The sequence below is a fragment of the Pyrgilauda ruficollis genome, unplaced genomic scaffold, assembly GCF_017590135.1.
Source record: "Pyrgilauda ruficollis isolate IOZ18807 unplaced genomic scaffold, ASM1759013v1 scaffold40, whole genome shotgun sequence".
In the NCBI taxonomy this organism is placed as follows: domain Eukaryota; kingdom Metazoa; phylum Chordata; class Aves; order Passeriformes; family Passeridae; genus Pyrgilauda; species Pyrgilauda ruficollis.
The window spans coordinates 8957673-8970271 of NW_024525490.1; the positions used below are offsets into that span (position 1 = coordinate 8957673).

The following is a 12599-nucleotide window of genomic DNA, read 5'->3' on the forward strand; positions in this document are numbered from 1 at the left end:
TAGGAAAGACTATGGCAATAAACCAGGAGTTGCCATATAGTGCTGATAGGAATAAGACTGATCACAGAAGAAATTGTGCATGTTAGGAGTTAGGTCATGTCTCAGATGTATGGACATGCACAAGTGAAAGGCGACTCCTGCCATTGAGCCTTCTCTATGACTTCCCTGGGATTTTAGGTCCAGGTGTAAAGAAGCAAGCAGGTGTGGGAAGGACTTCATCTTCACTAATGTGACAGCTAGAACATCTGAACAGGCACGGTGATATTTATAACCTGCTATTCATATGGGCCACGAGCTTTTTCTTGCCTTTTGCTAGCTAAGAAATTCTGATCTTTGCATTTTCCTTTATATGTCATTCTTTACTGAGAATGGAGTTGGAGTTGGGACACCAAACTCTGTCCCAAAGGAAAAACAGCATCTAGTTGAACAGAAAAATAAAATTATAGAAATGTACACACACAAGAATTAAGAAGAATTAAAATCATCTCCGTAGAAATAATATTATAATTTCTTAAATTCTGTGTAGTTTACTTTCTACAAAGCTGTAATTAAATACTTAAATAACAGCTTCTTGCTGTTAAGTAATATAACAAAAAGCTTTCTTATTCTAATTTAACCAGTTACCAATTAGCAAAGAAATTACTAGAGTAGGCTACTATCGTAGATGTATAGCAAGATGTTAATTCTTTGTTTATGATGATCAAAATCCAGGCAACTACTTGGATAGTTGCTAGTCTGGGGAAAAGTGTTTGTTTAGGTGTTGTTAGCTCCTTTGTCTCACAGAATCTCCATGAAAAAAGTTAAAATATTTTAAATGAAAAATATTTCTTCAAAATAAATACACTAATAAAGTAGACAGCGTACGGTATGAGATGAAGTCCTTTATTTAGTGATTGTGTCTGATAACAAAGTCAAAATTTATTTTTTTATATATCAGGAAGTTAAAGTAAGCAAACCAATGCAATTAGTAAAAGATGTATATTATTAATTATATAAAAAATAGTAAGTGGTTAATAACCATGTCATGAGACCAAGACAAATACTGCAAAATGCAGAAAACAGTTTCTAGAATATAAAATGTGGCCTGATTGCCATTGTCAGATAAGTAATTCTGTCATGAGTGAAATTTTTGTTTTAAAAAGATGGTCCTGTCTTAAAACGACGTTTCTATTTGGACATCTGAGATAGTAATATAGTTTTTTTTCACTGCTGAGCATAGTTATGCAATATTGTGTAATACATTATGTGAGTAAAACTCACTTTTTTTTTTCCTTCCCTATAATGCGCTATTAAAATAATTTTCTGTACATCATTTGACCATTATTTCTGTTGCACAGAACTCGGAAGTTCACCTTAAACTCTGAAAGGGTACTGAAAAGACACTCCCATATTCTACTAGCTGCAAGACTCCTTGGAGAAGGGCACACTTGCACATAAGTATTGGAGCTGAGGATGTTCTTGGTCCATACACTATATTAGCCATAAATCCTTGGGCTCAAATTGCATCCTATTTAGACTTTTTCCCCCTATTTCCCTGATTCCTTTGCTTTTTTCCCTGCCTCAACTGCAGGATGACACAAGATCTGCAATGGTGAATCTGTGCTTCTTGGGAATTCCTTTGCTTCTATCATGGGACTTCTGCCAGGTTGATTAAATCATCTGTAACTCAGTAGAGGAGCACAAAAATTGCCAATAATGGGCATGAACCTACATCTATATTTGCTAGATATTTTCAATTCAATAATTTCTCTTGATATAAATAGAACATGTGTTAATAGTACCTGTCACTCCTTTATAGCTTTCTGCATAACAAGAAAGATCCACAGGAATAATAGGTGCCCTTTTGCATATTCATATGATAACCCTAAATGTTAGACACATAGTCAAAGAAAATCACACTGAATAGGAATGAAGCTCCTAAGTATGAGATAGATTCTGGTTAGACCAGAAGAGTTGCATTACAAGAGGGACAGATCATAGATGGAGTACTTCATAAAAAGTGTTGCATTGAGATGTACTAAATGCAATATATCCATTTTTATTCCGTATTTCCGTTCTTTATTTACTTATACCTAAAACCAAATTGTTACTTTATATCAACAAGTCAAAATTACCAGCATCTCTGAGGGAATTAGTAATCCTGCTGTTGCTGTTCTGCTGGCATAAGCCTCATGCAACAAATTGCAGTTATACTTTTCTTCTTGTCCTTCTCATTACTCAGTCTCTTTCATGGACTTAGTGCAACATTCTATGCAGCTTCTGTCAGCCGTAATTTCAACAGACTACAAATATATTTATTAATGAGGCTTTTTTTTTCTTTTTAACTGCATTGATTAGAAGAGAGAAAAGGAACTTATTTAATGAATTTTGATCTGCAACATATAAAACATAATGCTGTTAAGCAAGAAATTGAAGTGTATCGCTGAAAAATATGAACAATGAAATGTAAAAAGTGTCCATATTAGACTGTCTTGGCTCCTGCCATGATGTCTTATTTTGGAATCCAATTAGACTGCTTTGTTAATTTCAGACTGCTTTTGGAAATTCTACAAAATTTTCAGTAGTATTGAAAAATTTTTGCAAAGTATGTATTGAATTGTGGTTCAGTTATTCTATGACTGGAAATTTCTATTTGTGCAAGTGACTTGAAGAACTGAATGAACCAGTGTAAATCTGCTGGCCTGCCCATGATTTATAGTACTTATAATTATAATTTTAACAGATGATTTGTTTTAAACTAAACTGCTGTCTGTGATTTTATAATTAGAACTTCTTTAACTCTTGTGCATTGGACACCGTCTGCAAGGATTTAGTGCTAACTGGATGTATTGTTTTCAGCACAGGGTGAATTAAATTTATTAAATCTTATTCTCAGGGTGAATAATACCACCTTTTTGTTTTTGAATATGTCAATTTCTCTTAAGCTATCAGTCCTTAGTATTCAATCAGCAAAGATAAACACATTTCATTTGGCCCTAACTGTGTGCCACAATAAGAGAAGAGACAAGAAAGCTAATAAAATAAATTGTTTAAGTTATCCAGAAGATAATGCTTTTGAGTTTAAAATATGTAACTCTATTTTTCAAAGTGGATGTTGATTTAGGCTGTGGCTCTCTGAAAAACACAATTTGCAAGGGAAAGCTAATAAACTGCTTTAGTGGCTTGAAGAATTGGTGATTTTCTCTCAGTTGTTTCCCTCAGTCACTGCTTGTTTTGTTTATTACAGGTTTCTATTTCAAAGACAATAGTGTGTAAGGGTTACATCTGGTATGTTCAAAAACTAGTGGCACAAAATGCTGAGATGGCCTGGGGTGAACTGCACTCTGAGAGCAGGCTTTGGGATAACAAATTGCCTTTGCATGAGGGCCCTGGCATATAGAATGACTTACAGAGGTGTGTTGTCAAGGCAGAAGAGGTGAAACAAGGGTGGTCACAGGGACTGGAAATTTTTATTCCCTCTCCTGCTTTCTTCGACCTTCATTTTTCTTTTATTTAAGTCATTTAGTGACCTGAGGTGAAATGGACAGGAATTGACAGCACACATGCTGCTGCTGGCAGCAGAGTCACTGCAGTTGCTCCTTGGACATGAAAGGAGGAGAAAAAAGATGAAAGAAACCCAGTTGTTCTCTAAATATAACACATGTAAAGATAATATGTTTGTTTCAGTTGAAACCAACCCCTTTTTCCTGTAGAAAATATTTCCCCCTCCCCACTGCAGTTCAGGAAACAGGAGAGATGATTTTTTGTCTCTCCCTCTCCTTCTCCTTGCTTGCACAAAGAAAACGTGGGTTGATACCATTTTTATTGTTCTGCTGGGGTGGGTTTCAGACCTCGCATTAGCATACTGAATGTCTAATTGAATTCGGGGGCTGTGTTAATCATCATGTTTTGTTTAGGGGTGGTTGGTGAAAGGTGCCACCAAACGATTGCTTTGGCTTGGGGTTAGCTTGGTGCTGCCACCCCAAGAAAAAGACTCGAGAAGGGGGAGGGAGCTGGGGAAAGGCGAGTTGGCTGAGTGATGTCTGGAGGGCGAACTCGTGTGTCTCTTTGGTGATGTGTGCTGCTGTACTGAAATCCACCCCTCTGCTGGAGCTAAGGCAAGAGTTGGAGGCATCTGATGCTGCCGTTTCCAGGGTGAAATTTCTAAGGCTGCTAGCTAAAAACAACAACCAAAAAAAAAAAAAATCCCAAATCCTCAGCAAAAATAGCAGTCAGAACAGAAGATCCGGCATCTCCCGGTCCAACTGGCATAACCCATGCAGACGTTTGAGAACCACATGCTTTTAACCTAGCCACACACACGAAAGGGGGGGGGGCGGGGAGTAGAGAAAGAAAAGGACCAAAAAAGACACCGCAACTACAGAACATCACATTTCTCACAAAAGGCCAGAAACAGAGCCGGTAGGAAAAGGGAAAAGAAAAAAAAAAAAAAAAAAAAAAAAAAAAAAAAAAAAGAGAGAGAGAAACAAAGCCTCCCCCTCTTCCCCCGATGAGTTTTTCGCAGTGCTCTGGTGAGGCTCGGAGGTGGCTGGCAGCGCAGGGGGCGGCTGCTGCCGCGGCTGGCGGGGCTCCGCGCAGCAGCGCCCGGACGCTCAGCACCGCCGCCCGGACAGCTCCGCGCCCGCGCCCGCCCTGCCCCACAACAAGTCCCCGCCGCTGTCCGCCAACTCCGCGGCGCGCTCCTCGCGGTCCCGCGGCATTGTCTCCTCACGGAACCGGCCGACAGGCATAATTACCCCCCTTTCCCCCACCCCCTCCTCTCTCTCTCCTTTGCAGGAACGACTCTTTGGGAACCTGGTCCACCCAGGGATGTAAAACTGTGCTTACCGATGCATCCCATACGAAATGCTTATGTGATCGTCTCTCTACCTTCGCCATTTTGGCTCAGCAACCTAGAGAAATAGTAAGTAACAAAGAGGGGGGGAAAAAATCCAGTTTTAATGCAAAAGGGCATGCGGGGGGGACTGCGGGGGGAGGGGGGAGCTGGTCCAGCTTTCCTCTCAGGTATATTGCAGACGTTGCATTGAGGAATTGTTTAATATTGCAGGTAGTCAAATGTTAGTCTCCTGGTGTCTTCAGTGTCTCAGATAAATGAATTCCAGATTCTGTGATACAACTAAATCCCAGTGAAATTTGCATGCTCTCGAACTCTATAAATTTTTTAGAGAAAGCCTTGTAATTGTGGTGCAAATGTGTAGAAAACTTTTGTATTGAACGATTAAGGGAATGTACAGGTCTCTATTGTTGCTCTTGGTAGGAAAACCCTAGATACTGTAGTTAAACAGATTGCAGATCTGCATTGGACATTTTCAGCACAGATTTTCTATGTAGTCTGTTGATATGATGCAAGAAAAATAATCAAGTTTTCATGAAAAGAGAGGACATTAAGTGTATGAGCAGACACTCCCAATATTACTGAATGTAAAAATAGCTGGAAAGCAAATATTTGTGAAGTTTTCTTGCTAAAGCATGATTTCATTTTCCTGGTTTTGGAAACATACGAACAGACTCCTTTTAATAGCAAAGTAAATCCATTTGGAAAAAAAAGTGGTAGAAATAAAATACTACTTTCTGCCTGAGATCTGGCCTAAAAGTACATCTGTTTTATATCCTATTTGGGTAACAAAAGATATCATGATAAATGTATTTTAAAATACATACCTGAAGCTTAAAAAGCATTTAGGTAAACCAGGCATGATATCCTTTAAAACTTTTAGATCTAAATTTTTTCCATATTTATTAGAAAAACCCATGTCTGTTTCAGAATATGAGCACATATATATACAGAGGAAAAAAACTGACCTGATATCTGAGGATAATATTTTCCCTTAGAGCAGGGAAAGCTAGTTTGTTTTCAAGGTCATTAATTTATTTTCATTTTTTGTTAAAACACAGAGTAAAAATGAAATAATTCTGAATTTGTAGCTTTTTTTTATGAAGCCTTATCATACTGTTGCCATAGATATCCTGCCATTCCTTCTAGGCAATCATAGGCCCAATGAAATTAAGCATGTGAGAGCAGTGGATTGAAGTCAAAGTTATTAAAAGTCAGAAAGTTTGGTCATTCTGCAACAAGCATGAATCAAATTATGGGACAAATTACTGGATAGTCTTCAATATATTAGAGTGAAACCAAGCTGTATGTTTAATGCACAATTATAAATATTGCTACTTCTGAAGAGAAGTATATCTTTTTATTAATGTTAACTGGAGAGTCATTTAAACTTATGCTAACATCATAATCTCCTGTTGCACTGTAATATTACTAGTTTATTTTTCAAAGTATCATGCAGATATCACAAGGCATTTTAAAGCTCAGAGGCCTCTGAGGAATGTACTAAGCAGATTTCAGAATTATGTAGAGATCAGTTTTGGGATTAAGTTGATTTCTTCTTCATAACTGACATTATTGAAACAATCTGCGATAGTTTGTCTGCTTCTAATTTTACTCTTTTAGCATTTTTTTTTTCATTTGAGTTGTTGGTTTATGTGCTGAGGATGTTTTTTCTTCATGGTTGCCTGTTGTAACTTACAGATCATGGAATCATCTGGTACACCCTCAGTGACCTTAATAGTAGGCAGTGGTCTTTCCTGCTTGGCCTTGATCACTCTAGCAGTTGTCTATGCAGCATTATGGAGGTATGTGATGGGTTGAGAAAGCCAAATGTTATATTTATTTGAATCACAGTTTAAAGAGAGCATTAGAGACCACAGTTATTGTTTGGAAAGTGAGGAAAAAAAAGAGCAAAATGTAGTGCATGCTTTGATGACTTGTTGATGAGATTGATTGGTTTTATTGGTTTGGCCTGCTGATGATGGTATAGTCCACTGTTCTCTTCCTCCACTTCAGTGGGAATGGTATTCCTCTTTTGGTGGGGTATTCATAGTACTAAATGCAGGATTCTTATATATGATATATTTCATGTGAGGCTTCTGGCCTACACCTTTAGCTGCTTTTCTCTCATTTACATTTTTAAACAAAACTTACAAATAAGATAATATAGAAGTGGCACATTTAGGGAGGTTAAATTAACTGATTTTGAGTTTGTTCACATCAGTTATAAGTTTGAATAAAGACCAGAAAATTAAATAGTCTTAAATAGTGTGGTGGTACATCCCAGTGATAGATTTTCTTTCTGTCTTGAGAATACAATATTAAAATACTACATTGACTTAAAATTGCAATAAATACTTATGGAATAAATTAATCTGAGAAGTAATGAGGAATAGCATAATGTTTTAGTGCAGAAGAAACAGAAAAATAAGATGAAAAGTCATGCAAAGTAATAAATGTTTTAACAGAGTGAACATGGATTCTCATTTAACTTTTTTCAATACTTAATGTAAAATAGGTTCTTATGAAAGTAATAAGAAGCAAGGGGATGAAATAATAAATTCTAGAGTAAAATAAAATCAACCAATAGAATTTTGCTTTTAGAAGCAGCTTGATAATTTTACACCCATTTCTCTATCACTGTTGTGTACCACAGAAACTCAGGATTAGAAATATATATATAATTATTAAGAATATCCAGTTACATAAGTTATGATAAAAGACTATAAAAATTATCAGTTCTTGTCTGTCAAAACTAAGAATGAGAGTATTTCAGGATATAATTCCCATCTGAAGAATTATAGTGTTATTTTTGCACTCTCTAATATATTTAGCACTTGGATAGAAATACTGTCATGCTCAGTGTAACTGGTCTACTCCATTATTTAAATTAGATACAAGAAAGAAATTCTTTACTGTGAGGGTAGTGAAGCACTGGAACAGGTTGTCCATAGAAGTTGTGGATACCTCATCCCTGGAAGTGTTGAAAGCCAGTTTGGATGGGGTTTTGAGCAACCTATTCCAGTGGAATGTGTTCCTGCCCATGACAGGGGATTGTAACTAGATGATTTTAAGTTGTCTTCCAACCCAAGCAATTCTATGAATCTCTGATTCTGTGAACTTCTAAGTGGAGATAAAATGTTATATGTTATGGCTTAAGTCAATGCTGTGAGCTCCTGTTGCACTGTATTTACTCAGCCACTAAGGTCCTTTGTAATCCATGGGCACTCAGTGTTGAGAATTGGCCCAGGTGAATCAATGGTTAACAAGTTAGAAAGTAGCAGTGTGCCCTCTGTGTGAGCAAAGGCACTGGACTTCTTGTATTTGTTTGCAAATGCATAGAACCAGTCTTAAGAGTGTTGCTATATTTCAAGGAAGAATGTGGATTGTGGTATTAGGGTTGCTCTATCTAACCAAAAAAATGTAATGTATATCTCTACATATGCAAGCAAAAAGGAGTATAATTAATTTCATGTCCAAAGCTCAGCATTTCTTGTGGGTTCAACAGCCTTTTTTATTACTTCCTCAGAGTCAGCTATGGGTGTACATCTCAGGAGGAGACAACAATATTAACAGAACTCTAGTAAGAAGCATACAGTATTGGTTGTAGAATATATAAAGATATGGCATGGTCTTCAGAGGAACTGACCACCCTTAACTTTCATTTATTTTAGTAGTCAGCATTTACTATTAACAGTTCTAAAAATCAGGTCAGAAAGGTACTTCTCTCTTTTTGTCCTGTAACATATAGAAAGGCTGTATACACAAAAATGACAACACTTGCATTTTGAAATCAAATATGAGATAAGACTTTTTGACTTTTACATCTGAAACATATTTGTAAAATGAATATGATGAGTTTGCAAGGGTGACTGTGATGTTCACTGCTATACTTTAATCTTTCTTTACACATTTGGATATTTTTTGGCATTCAGTCTTATGAGGGTATTACAGTACTATTGGAACATCAACATTAGTGTTATCCTTGTCTCAATAACGTGTTTCAAAATTCACTGCCATAGTGTCATCCACCAACCTGCATCTTATTTATGCATCGTGGATCAAATCTTCTGTTTATATAAATCACCATATTTTTGCTGAAGTTAGTAATTATGAGTGGTCTGTGCCAGCTGTGGATATTCCCAGCGACAAGCATAGAGCATAAGAAGTTCCTGACATGAATGCATGTAAGCCCATTATTGTCAGTATGGTGTTAGAACAATGTTGCCAGCTGTTTTCAAAAGGTGTTTTTAAAATACATCAAGATGCTACGAGGCAATTGTGCAATATCTATCAAACTATCGTAGTTTTCATGTTTGTATTGTTATACCTCTCTAATACTATTTCTGAGCACATGAAAGGGAACACCTCTCTTTCAGAGTATCTCCAATATTTAATGCAAGAAATAAGTCAAAGCTTTGTGTTACTTAGTAGTTGTTTTCCTTTTATAAAATTTGTACTCTTTTTTTTTTCTTTTTTTAACAGGTACATCAGATCTGAGAGGTCCATAATTCTAATCAATTTCTGCCTGTCGATTATCTCATCAAATATCCTTATCCTGGTTGGACAAACTCAGACACATAACAAGGTATGAGATGGATTGTATTAAATTTTCCCTTAAAGATTAATATCATTGTTTTATTTGTTTTCAGCTTAAAATAATTACATCCATTTAGTCCTAGACTCATAGGACTTGGTGGTTTTGGTAAAATATTAAGAGACAAGGGAAAATATTTACCATCTTGCATAGTCTTTATTTCCCTTCCAAAAATCACTTTTGGTATTGTTCCCTCTAGATAAGCTGTGTTCTCTGTGGTAGACTTGTGTGTTTTATAACTAAATTTCAAAGCAAAAAAGTTCAAAGGCTCAACATCAAAAGCACAAATTCTGGTTCATTATAATAGTTGTAATAGGATTGCGCTACAGTGTTTTTGTCTTTTTATTAACACACTGGTACTCAAAAGGCAAGTGGAAATTGCTTAGAAGTTGGAGTACGATTCTTGAAAATGTGCAGAAACAGACATCATAACAAGCCATAGAACAGTTAGATCTCTGACTGATGTAGCTATAAGAAAGTAATGACCCTACATACCTTACTTAGTGATGTATTGCTGACTTGTTAATAATCTGTTCCCTGAACATCATTGTCATTTGTGCCTCTCCTGTAGAACAGCAGGCTTGCCAGTGTTCTGAGGTGTCACCCAGTGCCTGGGTGATGCTAGGCAGCTTTCACAAGTGTCAATAAGTGGTTGCTTGAAATCAGCCATAACTACAGGATTGCTTGGAATAGAAGAACGTAGTGTGTAGTTAGTTAGCTGGGCAATATGTGATAGAATGCTGTGAAGTTTTGGAGTAAGCAAGTGCTTGTAAAGTAGTTCTTTTTCCTACCATGTTAAATTGCTTAATGCACTGCTCATCTTAATTTTTCTGATATCAAATGAAATAATGTTCATCATCTGCTGTAGGAACTGATGTTTCTATAACACACCTGTAATTAGTCATTACTTTTTTTCAAATAAGTGCTTGGCAGTTTAGCTGCCAGAATTCTCGTAAATTCAATGCAAGTCACATATCCAAACCAAGCATAGTCATTTCCAGCACCTACAGTAACAAAGTTATTTAAGTCAAGATATTAATATGCTTTTAAAATTTTGACAGTGTGTAGAGGTACAAATAAACAAAATATAGATTTTCAGATGAAACCCATGTAACTCTCACAGGGGGAAAAAGCAATGTGCTAACAACTTCAGAGTACAGAATTAATCTTCCCTGGAATTTCATACATAGTCATATATACTATTTTATTATGCATTTCAAGAATAGATATTGTTCAGTAGTTGCAAGTTCCTGTGTACATTACTGCTGTAGAATCAGAGTTTGAGGGCGTGAGAGCAACTGTGTTGGAGAACACATTTCCGAGGTATGCTGGCAGCCTTTCTCTGATACTTGACTCAGGGAGCTCTGAACTAAAACACACCCTTAGTCCAGTTCCATTCTGTTAATCTCTTTGAGCTCCCTCACTTCTGCTTCCTGAACTTCTCAAAATACAGAGATATTACACTGAGATATTTGTGAGACCAACAGATCCAAAAATGCAGATATCAAAATAATTGACAGGAAAAAAAAAAAAAAAACCACATCATAAGGTTTATATTTTTAATATGCAGTCTGAGAAATTACTGTAAAATAACACTTCTTGCTACACTTGTCTTTTTTTTTGAGTCCACATTTTGCTTTTGATACATCTACCAACCAGGAATTTCTAGCCAGGGAGCACCTCTAATGGATCAAAGACAAAATACATCTGTTATATGTAGCAAAACATCCCTTGTTACAAACCAAAACTATTTTTATCACAACATTGACTGATACATGAATACATTGTAGCTCCAAGAGGCTGGCCTGTGAATGCACCATCAACAAAAATGGCCAGCTAACACCACTGTTTAGTGAAGATTTATTCAAATAAAAGCAATCATATCTGGGTATGATTTCACTGTGTTTGTAAGTAGGGATGTGTATAGGTGTCAGATGTGTTTGAATTCACGTTCTGATATTTTTCATTTTCAAGATCATATATGATCCCAAGAAGTGTTTGATTTTTAGTCCATACATCTAGATTGCATTACTGGCAACAGTAGGAAAAATCATGTTTTCATTTTGCTGAGCTGGTAAATTAAATCTGTACATGAATACTTTAGAAGGAGAATCAGGTCCTGACCTGTGATTTAAGATGAAAAATAACTTAGATTTTTTTTCCAAGATTTTATTATTTACTGAAAGTGAAACCATATGAGTTTTTAGTGTTTGAAAATTCTGGGACAAATCTTGGGAATATTTTATTAAGACAATATAATATCTGAGTCAGCAAAAATTGTTTGATGAATAAATGCTGAAGTAGTATTTTATGACAAGAAGAGGAGCTCTTCTTTTTTTTCTTAATGAATTGGAGAACATTTGAGAAACATAATATGCCAAGTTTGAGTTTATTTACTGTGTTCCATTCTCATTCTTCTGTTTACACTGTTCTTATATTATTGGGGCAGCTAGTTAACATCCACATGATGATGTTAATATTCACAGTGCTGAAGCATATCCCTTTTTTCTGTGCTTTAGTTTTGCTCTGAATTTAAATTGTCTGTAGTTCTATATTTGTGTATATTTCCTTTTTGAGTAGGTCCTCATAAAAGATGAATTCCAGTTTAAAGTTGAACAGTTTGTAAATTAAGCATACCAAAGATGTATTATAGCAAACAGCATATTGTTGATTTGTTTGCAGTTTGTGGTTTCCTTTATCTGTATTAAACACTTCACAAACTACTTTTATTAACTTCAGTGCTATTCAATCTCCAAGAAATTTCTGTAGCTTGTTGTAATTGCACCCATTGACACAGTGTCTTGGTCTAGATAAGCACAGGTTTTTTTGTTATTTTCTTTCTGGTTTTAAAAAATCGTAGATATTCTAGAATGTTAGGTTTATCTCTGCTTTTTGAAAGCTGAGTATATAATAAATGTTTTTGCACAGTCTTATTTTAATGAAAGCTAAATGAGTTTGAAAATTGCTTTCTCTTTGTTTCAACTAATTTCTGTCATTTTTTTCATGAAAAAAGATCACCTCCCGTGGTCAGAAATGGACAAAATATGTACTGAGGACATGTAGAAGGGATTTATATTCTTCCAAACTCCAAAAGATTTTCCATTTCACATATTACTTGTTTAAAAGTGACTTTTTTGTGTCCAGTTTAAGTAACCTGAGGATACCAAC

At 35.9% G+C, this 12599-nt stretch overlaps 1 protein-coding gene across 1 annotated transcript in view; it reads left to right on the forward strand.

Annotated features, from left to right (window-relative positions):
- Nucleotides 1–12599, forward strand: part of ADGRB3 (adhesion G protein-coupled receptor B3) — a 439855-nt gene that overhangs the window by 338927 nt on the left and 88329 nt on the right. Inside the window, exons 16-18 of the mRNA XM_041477430.1 lie at nucleotides 4777–4903; nucleotides 6536–6639; nucleotides 9320–9422. Coding sequence (XP_041333364.1) covers nucleotides 4777–4903; nucleotides 6536–6639; nucleotides 9320–9422 — 334 coding nt within the window. The remainder of the gene's footprint in view (nucleotides 1–4776; nucleotides 4904–6535; nucleotides 6640–9319; nucleotides 9423–12599) is intronic.